This window comes from Netta rufina (genome assembly GCF_964035555.1).
Source record: "Netta rufina genome assembly, chromosome: Z".
Lineage (NCBI taxonomy): Eukaryota > Metazoa > Chordata > Aves > Anseriformes > Anatidae > Netta > Netta rufina.
Genome location: NC_140126.1, coordinates 19315669 through 19338988, shown reverse-complemented (window position 1 = coordinate 19338988; position 23320 = coordinate 19315669). Strand labels below are relative to the sequence as shown.

At 38.5% G+C, this 23320-nt stretch overlaps 1 protein-coding gene across 3 annotated transcripts in view; it reads right to left on the bottom strand.

Moving 5' to 3' along the window:
• SREK1 (splicing regulatory glutamic acid and lysine rich protein 1) overlaps positions 1 to 19111 on the bottom strand; it is a 38762-nt gene extending 19651 nt beyond the window's left edge. The window contains exons 1-3 of one of the 3 annotated variants that reach the window (XM_084305475.1): positions 18794 to 19111; positions 10292 to 10425; positions 2639 to 2754 (exon numbers count right to left, since the gene is read on the bottom strand). In XM_084305475.1, coding sequence (XP_084161601.1) covers positions 2639 to 2754; positions 10292 to 10425; positions 18794 to 18954 — 411 coding nt within the window. In that variant the 5' untranslated portion in view covers positions 18955 to 19111. Of the gene's footprint in view, positions 1 to 2638; positions 2755 to 3043; positions 7618 to 10291; positions 10426 to 18793 lie in introns of those variants that run through there. The other 2 variants (XM_084305477.1, XM_084305476.1) reach the window with 2 other exon arrangements.
• Positions 19112 to 23320: the final 4209 nt, after the last annotated feature.

Below are 23320 nucleotides of genomic sequence, written 5' to 3'. Positions count from 1 at the left end.
TTTTTTTTTTTTTTTTAAGAATAAAACTCTACCCACAAGTAGTCTTGTACAGTTAAGATTTTCTGTATGCTACTAGTTACCATCTTATTAAAGGCACCTGACCAGAGATCAATCAGAAAATATGGAGGCGTGAATTTCTAATGCTAGTAGTCAATCACATTGATAAGGATGTCTTTAAGCATTGCTATTACTACTGTTTTTTTTTTTTGCCACAGCAAGTATTACAGATGAGGAATCACTGAGGACTTATCTAAGTTTGGTTATAAAGAATTTCACCTTGAAACTGCTGAGAACCAAGAAAGAAGAAGCATCAAGACAAAACATGCATTCAGAATGCCATGGCCACTGGAAATAGCCCATCAAACACACACCAAGTTAATCAACTAACACCACACAAACGTCTTTGCTTTGCAGAAATCAACAAAATCTTAATCTTCCCCTGACTTATGAAGAAAATACACTACAATGTTTTGCAAGTACTGCTGCACCAAAAATGCCCTGTAGTTAATATCCAGACTTCAGAAGAAAGTTTTTAGTGGTGTAATTTCCTGCACATTTTCGTACTTCAAGTACTTAAGAACAAGGAAGAGACAATCATGACTACAGAGCATTCAGGAAGTGTGATTTTGTTATTAAGTATGCTCATCTAATGAAGTATGAAATAAAACTTTTAATTTTTAAGTCCTACCTTACTAATAGAATGTGTGAGAAATCCTATCTGTATACACAATGCTATTATTATGCACGTACAAGAGCATCTCATGCTTGACTATTTTCTAGTTCATCCTGTGGGTTCTGCTTGGTTACTTACAATTCCAACATCTAAAGAAAAGCCATTGGTCATCACTATTGACAAATATAGAAAGTAAAAAAAAAAAGTTTTTAGGCATAACCTGTTCACCAAACAGCAACTTCACAAAAACAGCAAATTTACTGCTTCTGCTAAAATCTAAGGAAAAGAGAATAGTGACATGATGACATGGTTAATTAATACTGTACGGGAGAAAAAGGGAAATTCCACAGATAACACCTCTACATTCCATCTCCTTGTGTTGTCTACATTTACCCAGTGGAGCCCATCGGTCCAAGAAACCAACAGCTAGCAACCACTGATGCAGCAGTAGACCAAGCCCCAAAAATGCCACTTTGTAACTAACAATGAATTCTGGATTCATGGAATAAAATACTGAGGTTTTGTTTTTAGAATTTTCATTCACAGAACAAGATAAATTATTCGTATGATACTGAACATATGCATTAAATTAACTCCTGGAGGATAAGGGGGGGCGTTTGCTATTTGCTGTCATCCTAACATCTGAACAGACTGACAGAAATTTGTTAATAACAGATAATTTATTAATGATGGTATAAAAACAGAGTCACTTCAGAAAGTTATATTAGAAACAAATGTCTCTAAATCCTGCTATTAATTATGCTTAATTAGCAGCAATTAAGCAGTTGAACCACGAGTAAGCACACTTTTAATTTATGAAATGCCTAAACTATTACTTCATATATCAGTGAGCATAGTATCACCTATCTTAATAGAAAAAAAAAAACAACAACATTCTTGTGAACTAAAAATGGATTTTCAAAGCCAAGCATTGCCTCTTATACAACAGTTGTAACTGGTGACCTTGGTCCCACTGTTTCTGAATAGAAGTTGTGCACTCTAAAACAGCTGCTGGACTAGAAGCTTTGAAAAGGGTGGAAACTTTTGTGTAGATTTATGAAATACTGCAGCAGAAAACAACACTGCATTTTCAAGCAAGGTTTTTATGGAAGGGATGAAAGAAGAAAGAAATTAATTGATATTCATTTCTTCTAGGATGCTTGTAATTATCAGCTAAGGATTTAAAAGTGGGAATAATGCTTCAGGTAACAGAGACAAATGAGGAATCATTATAAAAACAAGTAAGTCAGAATCTGCATGACACCCTTAACACACAAACGAAAAATCCAGGACAGTATCAGGAGTTATCAGTAAGCACGCAGCTGCTTACTGATATTAAACATATTTGAAAGACTGAGGAATTTCATCTTCAAGTAACATAGGGGTGGTGACACTAAGCCCATTTTTTTCCAAAGTAGGCTTTGCTATTTCCAGAATTGTGTCTGAACAGGGCACAGTTGCCTGCTGATTTCAAGAAAAGCTTACAGGGGCAGATGGGAACTGTGTAGAAGTAGCAGCAGCTAGCTCCTGTCTTATTTCTAGTGAAAATATTGCTAGGCAAACAGTCAAAAGTCCTACCACTGAGCATCCCAATGCAACATTTCAGCATTATAAAGGTCTGTGCCAATTTAAATATTATGTTTCGTATGATTTTTAGGAGGTGGATAGCATTGCCACTGGATCAAATTAATGGGTCTAGAAAGGGACAAGTAACATGGACACAACCAAAACCAGTATTCACCCACTAGTTTGAAAATTAAAAATCCAAAAGAAAAAAACAGGAAAGGTAGTGCACATGCATCTCGTGATCCACCCTCAAACGAAGAATCATAGCTAGATTCGCACTGATCTGACAAAGAAGAGGATTAACATCCATGGATCAGATTGTTCTTGTTCTCTGAATGCAGAAAAGACTATTAGATATAGATGAAACCAGGAATCAAACAGCAACTGAATTTTACTTACTGTAGTCAAAGGTGTTGGTGTAGGTATAGGAAGTAACCCTGCACCAGGCATCAGGCTTGTCATGGTAGGAGCAGGTGCCAATAAAGAAAGGGCTTTGGCTTCATCTGGGATTTTACCTGAAGAAGCAAATGAAAGCATTATACAGAGTTCACACACTACACAGATGTTATTCTTTCTATGATTTTAAAATTACCCTTGCATTTAAAAAGGTAATAAATAAGAATGAATCTATCTACCAGATCCTTACAAAGAAACAAATAAGAACTTAAGTTTTTCCTTTTACCCTGCCCTACTAGGAAAAACAAAAGTGAGAAAAACTTCAAAGACTAGCAATCTCATTAATGGATTATTATTTTAAAAACTGAATATGTACACAATTATTTAACACTTTGAGCTATGGGTCACCTGTACTGGAAACTTAATGTTCATGAACCAAACGATATCAAGCATGGACGCTTTCCCAGGGCGGTGTTTTCGCGGTGATCGAAAGTTGTTTTACACATGACAACCGTTCGTGTTGGCTGCATCACTAATAGCACACAGAACATCAGATACAGAAAAGAAGAACATTTTTTAAAGTTTAATCCCCAGAAATGGCAAATAACCAAATCAGTAAAAGAAAAAAAAAAGAAAAAACATGTATGTGCTAACTGAAATCTGTGCTTTTTTTCTCTCTGAAGCTACCTACTCTTGATGTAAAAATAAATAAAATAAAAACTACTGTGACTCCACACAATACACACTACAAGTAAAGCTGGGGGAAGGAAAGGTGAGTGCAGAAAAATTTAGATTTGTACTGTCTTATATTCTAGGTCATCTCAGTTTATCTGAAACTTTGATAGATTAGCCGTAAATTTACTGAGATTGAAGAAAATCATAAAAAAAAAAATCAGCTAAGAAAGCTATATATTCCTAAAATATGCATTTTATATTATTTCAACCAGATTATCTTCTCCCTGTCATTATAACCATTTAAATATATCTAATCATAGGTTAGATACCAAACATAGGTTTCATTTAAAGTTAGATACAATTAGACTGCCAAATCAAACCCAAAAATCTTCAAAAATTAAAAGATGCAATAGTTGAACAATTAAATGTGCCTATTAAATTTGAAATGCAAAGGGATTTTAACTGGTACAGACACTAAACAATCAAAAGAAAAACTACAGAATGCAGTTCTAATTATACTACACATCCAAGATTTATTCAAAATTGCTGGCATAACCGTATGTATGCTAAGCCACTGAGCCTTTTGGTACTACCATATGCGGTTTAATAAACCAAATGTCTTTATTTAAACTTTTTTAATAGCCAAGATAGCTACAAAAACTGTACTTTAATTAAAACTGTGTATTTTTTTAGCTATAAACGTCTAACTACAAGATTTGAAAATGAAAATATTAATATTCTTATCAAAAAGAAAAATATTAGGTAAGTTTTTAAAACACTGTGCAGTTTTAGCTACATGAGTTCCAATACACGCCGCAAGAATTATACTATTTAAAAAAAAGACGAAAAAGGTACTGCAAAACAGTAATACAGATCTGCAACATGGACTGGGATACAACTGGATGTGACCAAAGGACAAAACAAATCTAAATGAAAAATAATTTATATGCAGCATGTGTGGAATAGAAAAGATAAAGTAACAGTACACATCTTTTTCTCATGCCTCTTATTTACATTTATTTTAAGTTTTGAGGCACCTTGCTCTTTAACATGTAACAAACCACTTGATTTTGCTATCTATAGGGAAAAAATAGGAAAATTATTAGCACTCAAGTATTAACTCTGCAGTCATGTCTTCCAAGGCTTTTTAGAAAACATGCACGAATCTGAGTAATCACCACAATGTTCAGCGCTCGTTTTGAAGTCAGGCATGCAAGGCGAGGTGTACCTGATCTGCTGTACCTGATCTGCCTGACTGCTCACAAGAATCATGTACTTTGGTGCATATCCTGCCTACGAGGTAGCTAACTAAACAGTCTTTCCAATATACAGTTCCAGCAACTGTGCATGCAAATTAGGCATACAATTATGTACTATTTTTTCTGAAAAATCAAAATACTTAAGTGTTTTCAGATGACTAATGAACCAGACCATTAACTATCAGACCTAACCCTGAACAGACAGCTTCTTACAATTAACTGGATACTCATGCAGGTTTCCACATGATCAACACACATGGCTCAACTAAACTTAGTAACAGAAAGGGCTCCTAAAATTGTGTGTCTGCATGCTACTGTGTCTGTAATGTACATAAGCATATGCCTAATTTAAGTATGCACTTACATACAGCCAATTCAATATAGACAGGAACCGAGTTAGGCACACAATTAAACATACAGTGAGTTAAGTTCAGAAAGTTACTTAAATACAAGCCTAAACTTTAAGCATATGGGGCACCTTACTGAAATAATAGGAATTATTCATTTGCTCAAATCTTGCTTAAGGAATCAGCTAAGCACTTTTCGGTTAAGTCAACTATTATAGCAGTTAAAAGAATGCAGAGTATGCATATATTAATTGCAAATTAGCAGCATTAAGTCCAGACTACTTAGGGCTCTAAATAGTGTCATGTTTTGTTTCAATAGAAAATCCAGTCGGCCAGTTCCATGCCACAAAGAAAGATTTGCTTGTTCATTTTATTGTAGAAGGGTCTAACTCTAAAAACAGAACCCTGAAAATTTGCCTGTATTTTTAGAGACACTCTATTTTCACAGGTTCACCCTCCAGTTTTTAAGATCAAGTCAATTTTTTAAATAATTCCATAGAAAATAGACTGGGACAGCAGAAGGAAAACCTTTCACATTTGCTTTCCTGAACAAATGAGTATGTGAGACCAGCTAAACTCGAGAATTAAAAACAGACTAAGTTTTTAGAGCTTTATCTCCCTAGGTTTATCAAATAATATAAGCCCACACAGATATACAACAAAACATGTGAGCTATGATACAGTAAATTAGGATACTTTAATAATTATTTAAGAATAACAGATTTGTTTTTTAAACTTGGGCTTAATGGAAACGAGTTAAAGATATTGATTTTCTAATAAGGGAAACAGACAAAATAAATGTCACATATACTACATATTAATAATATTTCTTAGAAGCTTTTGATTGTTGAGCAAACTACAGATTCTGTGATCTTAATTTACTTAATTATTCTTTGCTTTGTGATGGAATCTGGAAGCACATGTAGATTAGTTCTGCACTGACTAAAAATACCTTATGCTCCTTAGCAGATGTACTGTTGTCCTAAATATATGATTTTTTTTTTGTATCAAAGTGCTTAAGAGTCCTAGCCAACTGAGTCCATACCAGAATCCACTTTGCTAAATGATGAACATAAGTATTTGTGTTAAGCAGGTAGTAATCACAGTATTTTATCTCCTTCCAAATGCTCAGAAGAAATTAACTTCCTGTTTTTCATACTTAAACTACATGCTTAATCCTCCCCTCAAAACTGCTTCAGCAATAAGTGAGTTTGTTTTAAAATATTTTCACATCTACTTTAAACGTAATTAGAGGTATTGTTATTTTCCTGCTATTTTAAGTCTGTGGCAAATGCACACTTTGAAGTAAAGTAATTTCTGTGTGATCCAATCCATGATTGTTATTGGATTTAACAGCAGTGATTAAACAGATTAGAACTACTGGCAACAACCTCAACTGCCTCAGATAAATGAAACAAAGATTATGAGGCAAAGCTCTTCCCAGCTGCAACTCACAGCCTAGTGCATTACCAAAGTGAAACCAGCTGATCTCAATGCACTTAGCTGGGAAAAGAAATGCCTGAGGATGAAACATACCACCTGGCCCATCATTTCTGCTGCAGGGGTTCCATTCCACAAGAAAGAAGAACATATCTAGAGATTATAAACTTCTCAGTCACTCCAGCATCAACTACCAGGGCTTGAGATAACCAAGATGACTTTTTTTTTTTTTTTAAAAAACTTCTTCACATAACCACCACTTGAGCATGTAAAAGTGCAATACATACACATACATACACACACACACGCATACAGAACTGATTCAATCTTCACACAAATAACAATGTTAAAGACAATGTGCCTCATATAACACATTCCAATCTAAACCTCGGGCTGCATTTGTACTTATGAGTGGTATACAGTCTTTCTAAAAATTGTAAAAACAAAAGGATGAAATTTTACTGCCACTGACCTCACTGGAGCAAGATTTCATCAGAAGCAAGTATTTCATGACATTCAATATCCATGAAATTGCAATTTCAGAAATAATTATATGTTAAACTCTTTATAGTAGACATAAATAGAAAGCCTTCTTTTAAACAGACCATGCAACCTAAAATGAAAACTACTCTGCTGAGAAGTGGGGCAAATAGCAGAGAAAGATCATGACTGTATTTTGCAAAGTTAATGTCTCCAGGAAGTTTTAAGTGTCCTTTTCCAAGGTGAACTCATAAAATATAACATATGAAAGAATGTATCTTAAAACTACGTTTCACTATTCCAGCCTTCTGACACAATATGCTCATCTGTTGAATTTAGATGCTTACATGTATTCAAAATCAAATTTATCCGTAACTCACAGCATAAAAATCAGTTAATCATACTCTGTGTATACCATCCACCATTCATAAGCAGCTTCAGGTCAACTTCAAAATGAAGCACTGCGAACCCTTTACAAAACACCGTTTTTACAGAACTGAAGTACCAGTTCACAAGTACAAGGGAAAGAGATTTAACAAAACAAAACAAAAAGGGACAAAATAAAATAAAAATAAATTTAAAAAAAAATAAAGAAAAAGAAAAAAACAAAGGAAAGAAAGCAAAATAAAATAAAAACAGAGACAGGGCGTCCATCTTCAGCAGGCCAGACTTCGATCTCATTTCCCCCATGAAGGTTTCACTTGACGGCAGGTTTAGTGGCATGGCAAACAATGCCTAACTCAGGCAAGTGTAACAGGTCTGCCTTGGCCAGTCTAGTCATCTAATAATGCACAAATATCACACAGAGAAAACATACAAAACCAAATTAATAGTCAAAATCCATCTACCAGATAATGTGGACATAAAATTTAGAATGATTAGGGTGGCATCTTTGTTATCTTTCAACCTTTGTGTTTTCAAAGCATAACATTAAAAGAAAAACCTACCCATACACACAGAAGAAAATGACATTTTAACAGCTTGATAATGTTACTTCATTCACAATTACATTTTCAGTTAAATTGTTTATTAAATGACACAAAATTAACATTGTTTTCATTGTATAGTGATCCCCACCTCATATTTCCTTGATTTACCACTGTTTAAATGCACTCTGAATTTCAGATTTTATCATGGTTTTTAAAACCAAGTATTCAAAGTTGCATTTTTACCTCTCCTCTATGTTCAATTCGACACATGAAACATTTCATTACTGGCACCACTGGCCACCAATATAAGTTAATCTTCCAGTAAAGTATAGCCATTGCTACTTTTAAAGTTTGTGATACACTCAACTGACTCCATTAACAATGCGTTATATGATACACAGGTGATTCAAAAACGTTGTAGTGTGATCTTCAAAGCCATGCTTATTCCACGCAATATACTCTTCAGGAAGTTAAACTTATATGAATTCACATCTTTACAAACTAAAATGTGTGATTCTATTAGAAAATTACATGGAAACAGTATTCTGACATTAAAAAAAAAAAATGTCCTCACAACCCAATCACTTGTTCAGCTAATTATGCATGAAACTGGGTGGTTCAGAATGACCTGGAACAGTGACAATTTATCTGTAATGCATTTTCTTAGAGATGTCTAATAAGTCAGCTGCAAATTGGGTGGGGACAAGGTTTCTCAGAACTTCGATTTTATTCTCCTTCCACTCACTGTCTACTGTCAAAGAGACACAGGAAAATGTAGCTTTACCTGCCTGTTGCCATACCACGTCAGGCAGTGATTTCATCATAAGAAAAACACCAGGAAGTGTTGTTCATTCATTAGGCGGCAATCTTCCCTCTCTGGCAGTACTGAACCAGTGTTAAGGTCGTTTGGATGAAACATAAAGCTAAGATCCTGAATAATTTATAGTCAATTATTTAGGGGCAGTTTTTCAGTTGTCAGGGCTCTCATCGGATATATTTTGCCTACCCAAATCTTCAAGTTGATACAACAATATCCTCTTCATGGTTTAAGAATAAGTTCAAAGAATAAATTAAAAAAAAAAAAAAGCTCTTTTGTTTTAAGAGTTACTAAAAATCTAGGCTTCACAAAGACAAAAATATAACAAGGCTATGAGAACAGGCAGGATACTGTAGGTCAATATAACCTTCAGTTGAAGTAGTTTTAGAGTCCATGAAATTTTGGAGACTTGCCAGAGTTTGCTAGAATATCCCAGACCATTATTACAACAGTACTAACCTCATACTATCCAGATCACAATGTGGCAAGCAAGCCAAAAAAAATGGTACTCTGGGATCATTGTTAACAAACTCCAAGAAGTCAGCAGTGTTTTTTAAACCAAAACGTGACTCTTGCAGTAAGTCACGTTAACAGCAGGTGTTTCTGGACTCACTCCATCATTCAATATACTGTTTTTCAAGGCAAAACAGCTACCATGCTCAAAGTGAAGTTAGCTTCAGTCCACCAGCTGGAATGTTTCCACTCCAGGGAGTCTAAAACTCCAGATTCAAATGGGCAGGTACTCAATTCCACAACGATCCCAGTGAAGTCAATGGGGCTCTGCCTAAATCCCGTTATCTGCCTATGTACAATTCAGTAACAGTAGGGCCATGTTTCATAAAACTGTATTCAGATTTAGAATATTAAAAGTAAGAATTCCTTTGTATTCAACACATCCGTAAATTATGGGCTCAGAGCTACTTAATGGAAACATCTTGTCTTTACTAAGTTATAAAAACACTTTACTCTGAAAGCATTCTGTGCAGTTAAATGCATTTTTCAAGAGATATCTAAAATCAAAGAGGAGTACCAGTATGTAAGAAAGCATTTTTAATGCAAAGTAATACTTTCAACAGTAAGAAGGGAAAACTGAAACCTTGTTATTGCACTAGGAGGTAAACTATAGTTTATATTCAAATTGTAGTTATCACCATACATACAAAATATTTTAAATTAGATAAATCTATAATGGCTGAATGCATACATTGCATGTTGACAAGACAAATGGAGATTCGATACAAAAAAAAAAAGTAACAAGCATCATCAAAAGAAAAAAAAAAATCCCCCCGCCAAGAGAAGTCACACATTACGATCCAAACTGCAGTGTTAACTGTGCAAGGCAATTACCAAAGATTTTCAGTGCTCCATTGACTTCAGTGAGAGCTTTGTGTACAAATAAGCTTGCAAAGTCAAAGATCATATTGAAGGGGAAAAATTTACCTTATTTTCTCCCCAAAGCATCTAACAATGGAAAAACTGAATTAACCTAATTTAAATTGAATTATTTTTTCTAATGATGAATTTAAATTAAATCTCTATAGCTAGGTTTCTTAATTCTATTCTAAATGTTGTTTCAAGTCTTTTTTTTTTTTTTCATAAAGCAATAAAATAAAATAACAACAGAGCACCATCTCCTTACATGAAAAGCTTAAAACAATTAGCAGACAGGACAAAGACCATCATTACAGAGAAATGTTTAAAATACCAACCTTCTGCACAGGGCACAACTATCAAAGCTCTGTCAATAAAAACCGTGTTAGTTAGATGCTGGGCCACACCAACACTTGATGCTTCACGGAACTTAATATAACATACTTTGGAAGAAAAAGCAAGAGGTGCGTTGCTGCAAGATAAAAAAGGAAAAAAAAACAATCAGTTATACTGAACAAAGGTATGCGTGTATTTTTAACCATTATTTCTTAATAATAAAAAAAGAGAAACCAGTCTTCCTGGAAAAGTTACCCAAAAGACAAAACTATAGAAATTTACTAATTTCTGTCCTATGTCACTAAAAAAAAAAGCATATCACCTTTTTAATAAAAACTTACACAAGCTAAAACCTCAAATACACAAGTCTTATTTTCTTTACAAATCTTGCTATACAACTTTCTGAAACTAGGACAAATTTACTATGCTAACTACCACAAATCAAACATCTAGTAAATAATTAACAATAAATCTCTTCTTTCCTCTGTATAGTCCTTTTTTAGGAAATCAAAACAGTAAGCCGGGTCATTTTTCAGTTTGTCCTTCAAATATTAGCCCATAATAACTGATAAACTTCCTTAGATCTTCACCAAGGAAATTTTGTTAATTCTTATTAATATAAAAAAATCTTGGGAATTCTTTCAAATATTTGGTCTGGGTTCACTAATGTAACAAAAATCCTTTTTATCCCTCACCTTAGTTTGGCATAATACAGAACAGGATAATACTAGAGGAGGTAGGAGGAATTCACTCAGCATATTAAGTTAGAATAACAAAGAAAAGTACAAATACACATGTTGGGTAATGTGTTTATGCATTAAACAATATATCAACAGACATGTCAGAAAGCACCATTTGTAAGGACTGTAATCATGATCAAAACCAAAAATATTTGTTTTTCAAAACGTATTTTTTAGGTAGTGGGAGAGAAATAAAATACATATGAAAGTCAGGATTTTACAATTTAGAAAAACGCTGCAAGATGACTACATTTCTTTACCCCATTCATTTTGTCTGTGGTGGGCAATGTTTTCACAGTTTTAAGTTTTCAGATTTAGGAAGGAAATAAATTTATAGAAAGACCTCTGAACCACCTGTAAGGTCTTGGTTCAGAACATTTTCCAACATCAGAGCTGTCAGGGAGCTTTGACTTTCTCAGGTAGACATTACTCACTGTGAAGATGTTTGTTGTAGTTTGGTTTCTTTGTGTGTTTTTCTTGGGGTGAGGGGTGTGATCTTTTCTGTGTGGCTCTGGGGTTTTATTTGGGGGTGGGGTTGGTTTTGTTTGTTGGTTGGTTTGGTTTATTTATATATTTAATACACATTCTACTGTTCCAGCTCAAATGGCTAAAGTCTCCAGTGAAGATTCTGTGGTTCAGACTGTTCAAAACTTATCTCGTCTCGTATATATGAATGACCCTTTCAGAAAACTACAGTAAAAAAAGAATCAAATAAAAGGCTTCTGAACATCTATCTAAGGTTCTAGATTTTCTCAGGGTGGTGGTGGAGAAGAAAATTACATAAATAAGTAACGTATTGAAATAAGATGTTCTGAGTAATCGTGCACAGATCATATCCAAATAAGGCTCTGCATGTTTCATCTCAAAGGTCTTATCTACACTGCAGGACACGGTGAAGTCTAAGAAAGAGACATTCCAGGTCACCCAGAAGCAAGCAATATTATAGCAGGGCTTTCAATGCCTCATGCAGACAGTTGTGTCTGTCCTCCTGATCTCAAACAACTCAGGCTGCGAAAATACAGTTGTTTATCAATACAGACTTTCAATACTTAACTGCTTGAAAATCATCTTACAGCCACATTTGAAGGCTTAGCACTACAAATGGAATTTTGAAGGCTTCTGAAACAGACTTCAACTGGGTGATGAGTGTAACATAAAAGCATGACTGGAACTAAGAACCTCAGACATAACTTATCTCCTAGGATGCTGAAATATAATCCAAAGCTGTAGGAGCAGTCTGCATACTAGAGTAAAGAGCCAAGGCAAAAAAAAAAATTGCCACACCCAGCAAAATAGCATCAGATTTCAACTGTATCTGTACTGCAAATTGAAACTGTCTTGTTTAGAGCTATGAAAGATAAGCCATGCTTCCTGTTCTCAATGAAGTCTATCTAAACAGCCAAAAGAAAGATACCAAATTAATACTTTACTGAACAGCACATTTTGTAAATTTAAACATATATAACTTTAGGATGACTAAAAACCATACAAAAAGAACAAAAACCACCACCAAACAGACAAAGTTTCAGGCAATACTCCATAAAGTAGGGAACACAGCATTCCCTCTCACTCTCCTGTATATTTAAACATTGGCATCACTTAACACAAGTGTGGTTTCCTAGGGACTTTTCACACACACACACTTGCAGGATGCCTCCCTCCTATGTCCTCCACGGCCTCTGTGTGTTCCTGCTTGAGAAAACTCAGTATCAGAAGTTTTGCAAATGGTAAATTGCCGTGTAGTTGTTAAAACAATGATAGCAGTTCTTTGTTCTCAATGTGGGAATTCAGATCTGTAGCCAAATCAGGACCATGCACAGATTAATTCAAAACCTCAGTAGCCTCTCCTCAGACTTCCGTGACAAAGTACCATCGAAGCTGATGGAGGACTTCTACTGAAGACATTCTCCTTCTACACAGAGGTGGCAAATCCACAGATGCCCTGAGGTAGTAACCAACAACTCTTACTACATGAAGTAATTCTCTTACATGGGCTGTCATTATACCATTTTCCACTCTTTCTGTCTTCTTTACCATCTAATTTTCCACACCATTTTCAAATACACTGCAACTTTTCCTAACATGGATGAAGTCTTTAGCTTCAGGAAGAAACCCAGATCTCATTTGGTAAAAATCATTAACCTGCAATTCACCCATCCTATTTTCCTCAAGATACAAGCAGAAGAGAAAATAATATCCATGCCAGTAGATTAAAAGGGAAAAAAAAAAGTGTGTTTCCAGAAAGGATTTTATAATCATGCCTTCTTTTCACTTTTGTGCATTTTTTATAAAAAGCTGGTTAAAAAAAAAATAAAAATCTCAAAGAGTCTCTGAATGTCCTTCTTCTCAAGGCTACAGCTTTGTTTATGAGAAAGGGGAGGGACAAAGAGATTACCAAAAGGCTTGGGAATGAAGTGGAATAAAAGGGCGTTTTAGGCACTGAAAGCTACCTGCACCAGTCTTTAAGAGACAAGTCTTACAAGGAAATTGTTAAAAATCTCATTAAGTCAACGTTTCTTGGCACCAGTGACTAAGAACATTAAACAAGTAAAGCAGACAGATAAACTCTGCTAGTCTAAGATCTGATAAAAACAAATGAAGAGTGAAATAAGTGGATTAAAAAAATACATCTTTTCCCACTTCCATGTAGCTTATATTTGTTTACTGATGTTATTCAAGATCCACCATTTGTTTTAGACTGAAGTTTCAGTGAAAAGCCTTCCAGAGACCAGAACAGCATGCAGTTCTGTGATCATGTAAAATTTGAAACTTACTTGTAAGAAAATAGGTAAACGTAAATAAGGACTACCAGTAACAACCCACTGAAAGATGACTCATGTTAATGGCTTTTCAGTAAAAAAGAAGTATTGCTTTTAGTGCCAAGGAAGCTTCATTGACCAGTAGCTAAAATTAGGGTGATGACCATATGGAAATACCTTGTTCAGTGCCAAGAGTCTCAAGTGCCCTCAACACTGAATGTGAAGGTAGACTACTCATAGCTCACATATGCCTTTTCGGAAAATAAGAGTGATAATCAAGTAGCACCTACTGCTACCTGAATAAAGCGTGAAACCCTCTGAAATACAGGATAGAAACTTCCCCAGTGAGTACCAGCCTTTCAGATACATGACAAATACGAAACCCTTCCTTCTTAAAGGGATGTCTGATCAGGAGTGACTGGAGAACTGGAGGGCTTTTATCAATGAAAATGAAAAACAAAGTGACGAAGTACCGAAGAGCCTAGTATGATTTAACTCTACAATCCTAGGGAAAGTCCTCTCCATCTATTTGGGATACAAAATAACAGACCCCAACAGAATCCATTATTTAAAAAAAACAGTCTTAAGACACCGATTGGAAAAAGTCACTGGGATCAGGAAGCTCACTGCGAATACTGAAGAGTCATCTTGAAGGACTTCAATTTTATTTGGTGCTTTAAAAAATAAAGTGGTTTCTCCTTCTTCCCCTCCACAAGCTGTATGGTTACAAAAACATTGAATCAACTACTCTAATGCTAAGATGCTATTTATTGTAATCTGTAAATGACTGTACTCAGCGATGGAGACTTCCTCTCAGTTTCTTAAAGAAATTCTCTGTTGCACCCTAGAAAAGCAAGGGACACTAATTTTAAGTGACAGGAGAAATGTAGAGAAATAGTAAAAAGGAATACTTCTCATAATAACAGGTCAAAAAAAACATAGCAAAGCCTTATACTTTGCTCTACGATCATTGAAATGCAAAATGCATAGGTACCAGATATACCATCCTTGCTCCCTACTAAGTTATGCAACTTCTCCTTTTTCATTCAACTCAGCAGTAGGGTGGTGCACAGTGAATTACAGTGGAACAGGGCTACATAAGGAATTTCCTGTAGAGTGAAAGTGATCACCTAGTCAAATTCACTTCTACACACTTTTTGAATTACTCTGACAGCAAAATACCAGAGGATCAGGGAAAAAAAAATAAATTAACATGTAATGCTGCACTTCAAAGAAGGGGAAAAATCTAAAAAAAAATAATTGTCAAGAGCCATGCCCCAATATGCTACATGTCCTTGATCAAATTTATATAAAAATACCAGAATGAAACTACTATATTTTTGTTATAAAAAGCAGCTTTGTTAATGAAAAATGTGAATATTTTATAAAATCAGATTTTCTGTATTAGATTTCAGCAGATAAAGTGAAAAATATAAAGCTGAGAAATATGACTGACATCGAAGAGGTGAAGAATAACTTATATTTTAAATCAGAAAGACATGATTAGAAAAAAGGGTATATGCTTCATGAAGTGTGTGCATGTGTATGGCACGTATATGACATACGTGCGGACACTTTATAAAGCAAATACATTCCCTTTTATATTCTCTTAACTGTTACAATCATATGTAGTTCATAACCATTATAAGTAAATACACCCAGCAAAGGCTATGTGATTAAAAAAATTACACTGAATCTCTTAACTCAAATGCCTTTTTTTTCTTAACCAGGAGATGGCTCAAGATCTTCTAAGAAATCTGAAAGTGGATGGTGGCACTGAAAGAGTTGCAGTCAGTGACTCAATGTCCAAGTTGAGAACAGTGACAACCTCAAGGGTCAGTATTGACATGGGTGCTGTTTAACATCTTTGTGGGTGAAATGGACAGTGGGATCAAGTGCATCCTCTGCAAGTTTGCCGATGACACCAAGCTGTGTGGTGTGATCAGCACACTGGAGGGAAGGGATGTCACCCAGAAGGACCTGGACAGGCCTGAGAGGTGGAGAGGACATGGAGCTGTTGTAGTGGGTCCAGAGGAGGGCCACAAGAACAACCAGAGGGCTGGACCGTTTCTCCTGTGAAAAACCAGGCTGAGGGAGTTGGGGTTGTTCAGCCTGGAGAAGAGAAGGCTAAGGAGAGACCTTACAATGGCCTTCCTGTACCTAAAGGGGGCCTGCAGGAAAGCTGGGGAGGGATTCTTGGTTACGGAGTACAGCGATAGGGCAAGGGGGAGGAATGGCTTTAAACTACAAGCGGGGAGAGTTAGATCAGATATAAGGAAGAAATTCTTCACCCATAGGGTGGTGAGGCACAGGCTGCCCAGAGAAGCTGAGGATGCCCCATCCCTGTAAGTGCTTGAGGCCAGGCTGGATGGGGCTTTGAGCAACCTGGTCTGGTGGGGAGGTGTCCTTGCCCACAGCAGGGGGTTGGAATGGGGTGATCTTCCAACCCAAATCATGGATGGTTACAGAAACGTTCAGTGTGAAGAGAAATGTTCATCTCGGTTCTGCAAACTCATGCTCGATAGATGAGAAAAAATGTTTTGTATGTACACTGAGTATCTGCAATACAGAACTAGAAAAAAAAAAACAACAGGTTACAGTTCCATGCAATGTAACATGTAACTTTCTTTCACTGCTGCTTTGTCTATAAAAAAATATTACTCTTTTACTATCCTATATTATTATCTCTAAACAAGAACTGTTTTATAACTACCTGTTTCCGTACAAGGGCTGGTAAATGAAGTCCCAATCTCAGTGAGAGCTTTTGTTTAACTACTTATAATCAAAGCTTTTACTGCTGTTTAGTCTCTATTTATGCTATTTACATAACCTAAATATTCTGGAATTACTGAAAGCTATATTTTTACTCCTCACTATAAAATAAATAAAAAATTGCATATTAACATTTGTCATGGAGTAGCCAATATCCATGAGACCTGTAGTTCACTAAATTCAACTTACTAAACAATATTTTTCAGATGAAAACCTGACTGATAAGTTAGTTTCCCACTGTTTCATTAAGGTCATAAAACTCATGCTCCAAAATGCATCAAAAATTTAAAATATTTTTGTAAGAAACCCAAAGTTATGATGGCTATGGCATGAATTTTTATCTGATGTTAACTATAATGTAAAAGGCAAACCTCCCTTAATGAATAGAAAAATTTCATTTTTAAAAATCCAGGCCTTAAAGGAAAAAGCAGTAACAAAACATAATATATTTCTGCAGTTTGTTAAAATTACGGCATGTTTTTGCTTGAGAATCCTTTGCTTTCCGTACATTTGATAATGAAACACTTTTCTGAATTTATCATAATGTTATTAAAAGGTATTTTTAGATAGTCAATAAGCAGCACATCTTTTCCATTTCACATGAAGAAACAGAAACCCTTATTTGTTTTCCAGTATTGTGATATTAAAGTCAGGTCAAATGTTCTGAAGTATTTGACAAAGAAATGCATATTTCTAAAAGTTATGCTTAAAAGCTGTAAATAAATCTACAGTAAAGTAAGTAATTAACAGTCCTGTAACCTATCTTGGGAAAATAGAATTAATTATTTAGAACTGGTGTTTAAAGCATCGTAACCCTGACATTTTCAAGTCAAACCGTACTGCAGTATTGTCATTTTAATATTTCATTTATATATGCATATTTCACGTGTGTATATATACATATATGTATATAAAAATTATATATAAAATGTTGCTCATGTACATGTATATATGTATGTACACAAGCAAAATGTTATACACAGACACAAAGATTAATTGCAAACAACAATATGTATTTGCCTTAAGATCTACTATATCTGTTGGTAAAAAATAAAAGCAGCAGATATAACAAAAAATATATAGTTAGTCAAGAGGAAGTGTATTAAGAAGCAACTGTAGAAAAAGCCCAAACTAAGAAGCTAGAAATTCTATGAAAATCACCAGAAAACTAGAGTGTTTGGAATTGTTTAAAGCTCATCTTTGCAGGAATGGATGTGATTACATATATTCTATGTAAATGTAATATGTAATACTTCATATGTAATGCAAAGTCATATGTAATATTTCTGAATGAAAAAGTCATATGTAATATTTCTTGTAATATTTAATTTCTTGTAATATGTAATGAAAAGTCATACATAATATTTCTGAATGGTCCTCTTTCAAACCTAGGCAAGTATCTAGTAACAGATAAAAATGGGCAAACACCATTTTTTTTTTTTGCTATTAAGTTTTAAAATACCTTTTATCTCTCTGAACCTCTTAGTATAAAGATCAAAATATCTGGATGCGAAATGACTTCTCCCCCCCCAGCCCTTTCTGTTACCTCTGTTTTGTTTTTGTGAGGGGAAAAGAAAGGATATATTGTTCAAAAGGGCACGTCCGTCATTCACACTCTGGTACCGCAGACGCGCTAACAGAAATTATCAGATGTGTTAGCAGGATTACTGCTCTTCCCCCCCTGCTCTGCTTGGGTGAAACGCTGGGGTCAGCACAATAGCACCCAGATATCGGAGGGAGCTGCCAAAACGCGGGCAGCCGCGGTCCTGAGGCAGGTTCCGTGCCCGCCGCTAACTTTCACCGGCCGCGGGCGCCCTGCGGAGGGAGGGCCTCTGGAGAACAAGGCAGCTGCCGCCCCTCAGACAACAAGGCGCCGCCAGCCGGGCCTGCCGAGCGAGGCGGGCACAGGACCGGGGATTTTCAACCACGGGGGGCGAAAAGAGGGGCGTCGGGGCCGGGCCATCCCCGTCCCCGGAGGCGCGGGGCGGCGGGAGGCGGCCACGAAGCGCCGCCGCTGCCCCGCCGGGGTCCGGGGCCGCCATCTTAAGTGCGGGCAAAGCTCGCCTCCGCCGCCATACAAAGGGCCGGCACCACGTGACCCCGCGCCCGCTGCGGCACTCTCCGGTGCCCGCACTCAAGATGGCGCGGGGGGCCTCCCCCCCCCAAACACACACACATAGACACACACACACGCACGCACACACACAGAGCCCCCCGGGCCCCCAGCGCTTACTCCGGGGGGTAGAGGCGCAGCTCCTCGATATCTCCCAGGAAGCCGAAGAGCGTCCGCATCTGCTCGCTGGTTACCGCCGAGGAGAGGTTGGTGACCTGGATGACGGACGTGGGGCCCAGGGGGAAGCCCAGCGGCACCCCGATGCCGCCGCTGTTCATCATGGCGCTGCCCGCTCCGCTCCGCTCCCCTCCCCTCCGCTCCGCGCTGCTCCGCTCCGCTCCGCCACACGCCGGGGCCGGGGCCGGGGCCGGGGCCGGGGGCGGGCCTGCCCAACGCGCAGAGCAGCGGGCGGAGCGTGGCGGCGGGCGGGCGGGCGGCTGCTCGGGCTCCGCGGCTCCACGGCTCCCCGGGGGCGGGGCCGCCCGCAGCCCCCGGCAATGGCGGCCGGGGCCGGCCGTTAGCCCGTAACGGCAGCGCCGCCCCGGCGGCGGACGGAAAATGAGGGGAAAATGGGGAATAATTCCCGCGCAAGTGCGCTGGCGGTGGCCGAGAGGTCGGCTGCCGCTGGGGATTTTCAGGGAGAGGCGGTTAAATTACCGCGGGGGACAGATATGCCCGTGAAAACGCGCGGTCCCGCAGCCCTCAGGCAGGAAGGGTTGTGACGGGACCGGTCGGTAATGGTTTTGTTAGCAGCTCGACCGGGAATCGGTCCCAGCGACAGCGATTTTGCTTATAATTACGTGTTAATTCCCCTTTAAACATTAAACTGCCTGGAGAAAAATGGGTCCGGGTGCGCAGTGTTTTAGATCCAACTGCAGTCCTTCCCAGGTGATAATTGCGCCTCTTGGCACTACAAAGCTAAGGCTCCAGACGGGAATATTTTAACTTCCTCGGGCCTTCTATACCCCAAACCTAAGCCGAGAAAGGGCTGAAGCACTCAGGAAGCCATCTCTGCCGAAAAAAAAAGACTGCAGATTTGTGATACTTCCGTGAGCATGTAGGTCAGCAGGAATCTCCGCATCTGTAAGTCTGGGTAGAATTTCATGTATTTGCTAGTATAATTCTACTAAAGGTAAACCAGTCCTTTAGGAAAAATATGGTACAGAATTTTAAATAAAATAAGTCTTGGATGATTGCTTGGAATTCCTTAACAATGTATGTGTTTCAGGTAGCATTTAGTTGAAAATAATACTCACTGCAGTCATGCTTCTTTTCTAAGTGGAATCTCAGTTCTAAAATTACAAGATTCAAGTTAAATCCTTATTTTCAGGCATACTTACAGCTTTGAGAAGTTTAGCTGGAGAATTCAAGGTCCTTTGTTATGTTTTAGGCAAAAATTATGTTTCTTAGGATTATTTTATCTATAGAAATGTTACATAAAATTTTCCTGTGTTTTGACCAATAGCTATTCGGTGGGTGAGCAGACATGTGGAAACTCTTACTGCTCTGAACATTCATGCCTTTGTCCTGCATGTCTCTGTGGAAGGTACAAGAAAAACAAGCTCTAGAACTCACTGAGAGAAGAATTCTGTAATGTCAAAACTGACTGGGATATTGTCCCTCAGGTAAATCCTTTAATAATAAATATGAAATTATGATTTACTCTTCTCTGTCCCAAAAAATAAAAAATAAAAAAAAAGAACAGAAGCAAAATACCATTTACATATTGTGTTTGTCAGTCCCTACCACAAGACAAAATTAGCTTGAAAAAAATAAGAAAAATAATAATTTAGATTTCAGAAGAATAGCAAGAAAAAAACAGCCAGAAACCGTGGTTCACACAGGCTGCCATCAAAATGCCAGAAGCAAATAATGACTCTGTTTTAGCCAAACTTTTCAAAGTTTAAAAATATGTACTAGTCACTCTCTCCTATTAGTAAAAAAAACAAAGCTATAGTGTAAAGAAGTTAAATAACATAGATAGCAATGCAGAAGAAGAATCAGTGTACAAACATTTCATGTTACTGACTGGAATGAGGCCTTGAAATGAGTTTTGTTTTGTTTTCCTCTCCCAGGTATGTATCTAATCCACAGCTGGTCAATTTGTTGAGGTTTAACCCTGGTAGGGAGGTAGTCACCACACAGCTGCTTGGTCATTCCTTCTCCAGTGGGATGAGGAAGAAAGTCAGACAAAAGTGAGAATTTGTGGGTTGTGGTAAAGACAGGTTAGAACCGTTGAGGTTGAAAAAGACCCTTAAGTTCATCTAGTCTGACCATCACCTAACACTACCAAGTCCACGGCTAAACCATCTTCCCCAAACCTGTACTGCTGAATGGGTCGTTATGCCCCAAGCACCTGGTGTTTTAATTGTTGAATGCCATGCAGCTGGATGCACCTCCTTTCCTGTCCAGGTCCCTCTGCAGGGCCTCCCTAACCTCAAGGAGATCAACACTCCTGCCCAACTTGGTGTCGTCTGCAAACTTACTGAGGGTGCACGTGATCCCCTTCATCAAGATCATAGATAAAAATGTTAAGGACCAGCCCCAAAACTGAGCCCTGGGCAACGCCACCTGTGACTGTCCACCGTCTGGATTTAACTCCATTCACAGCGACCCTTTGGGCCTGTCCAGCCAGCCAGTTTTACCCAGCAAACAGCACATGTCTGTCCAGCCTACAGGCAGCCAGTTTCTGCAGGAGATGACTGTGGGAAACAGAATCAAATGGTTTCATAAAGTCCAAGCAAACAACACCCACAGCATTTCCTTCATCCACTAAGTGGATTACTTATCACAGAGGGAGATCAGGTCAGTCAACCAGGACCTGGCTTCAATAAACCCGCACTGACTGGGTTTGATCACCTGGTTGTCCTGTACGTGCCATGTGATGGCACTCGAGAGGATCTGCTCCCTGACCTTCCCTGGCACCGAGGTCAGACTGACCGGCCTGTCATTCCCTGGATCCTCCTTCCTGTAGATGGGCATCACGTTTGCAAACCTCCAGTCAGCTGGGACCTCCCCAGTTAGCCAGGGCTGCTGGTAAATTACTGAAATAATGTCTTGATGAGCACTTCTGCCAGCTCCTGCAGTACCCATGGGTGTATCCCATCTGAGCCCCTAGATCTGCGTGTGTTCGAGCAGTGTACTAACCATTTCCCCTTGGATTATAACAGCTTCATCATGCTCCCTGTCTTCCAGCTCGCTGGACTGGGTGCCCAAGGAACAAGTAGTCTTACTAATAAATGCTGCAGCAAAGCATTGCAATGAACCCCCTAGCCTGGCTAGCAGCAGGGGGGTTCTGCTATAGGACTTCCAGTAACGTGCCACTCAAATCTGGGGTTACAACACTTCAAAGGCATACCCATTACGATCTCTACCCCTTGTCCTCACAGACCAGGACACAGGGTTTAATGTTCTAACTCCTTCCCTCGCCCCTGCTTCAGCCTGGGCTGGTCCATCACCCTCTGCCCCTTACAAGGTCTACCTACCTGTGGCCTCATCCACAGCCACAGAGGCTTCGATGTAGTCTGGCGTGATTTCATCCACAGACATGGACGCTGCAAGGTGTACCTGCTGCAGCACAGGCTGATCTGTGCACACACATGCTTTGAGGTGTACCTGCTCTGAAGTGGACTTACCTGCGGCCACAGACATTTTGGTAAGTAAAGGAACCTGCCAGTTAGCAGCTGAACAGCTATAGCATCTATAAACTCGGTCTAGCACACTCCAATGAACTTTGTCATCATCTCAAATCCTTTGAGCCTCACACTGGGCACCAAAAAGAATTTTGAGGTTTAATCCTGGTAGGCAGATAAGCACCACACAGCCACTCACAGACTCCCACCGGTGGGATGGCGGATAGGATCAAGAGGGAAAAGTGAAAGAACTCAAGAGTTGAGATAAAGACAGTTCACTAGGTAAAGCAAAAGCCACACCTGCAAGCACAACAAAACAAGGAATCCGTTCGCTGCTTCCCATCAGCAGGCAGGTGTCCAGCCGTTCCAGGCTCATCACACGTAATGGTTTCTTGGGAAGATAAATGCCCTCACTCTGATTGTTCCCCCTTCCTCCTTCTTTACCCCAGCTTTTATTGCTGAGCACGATGCCATACCGTGTGGGACATCCTTTTGGCCAGTTCGGGCCAGCTGTGCTGGTTCTGGCCCATCCCAGCTCCTGGTGCACCCCAGCCTGCTGGCTGGCAATGTCCTTGGCTCTGTGTAGTCACTGCTCTGCAACAAAGGAAACATTTGAGCATTAACAACGCTGTTTCATCACAAATCCGAAAGGCAGCATCCTATGAGCCTCTATGAAGACAATTAACTCTATCCCAGCCAAAGGCAGGACATAATTGCACATCAGCCTTGCACTCTGTTTTCCTGCAAAATGGATGTTTTCGTGCTTACTGTAAAATTGAAGCTACAGTGTGTAGTTTACCAGGGAGTGTTGTTATTCAGCTCCAAGGCTGATATGAGGGAATTGAATGCAGGTTCTCATATAACAGAACAAATTCTCTAACCTTTAATCTGAATTGCTAATGCTCTGACAAGGGGCTGGAAACAGGAGCCCTAGCCCCAAGAATAATTTCTGAGTATCAGTAGAGTTTAGGTGAAAACCTTGGCACCAAGCCACTCTGCAAATCTTCCTATGAAA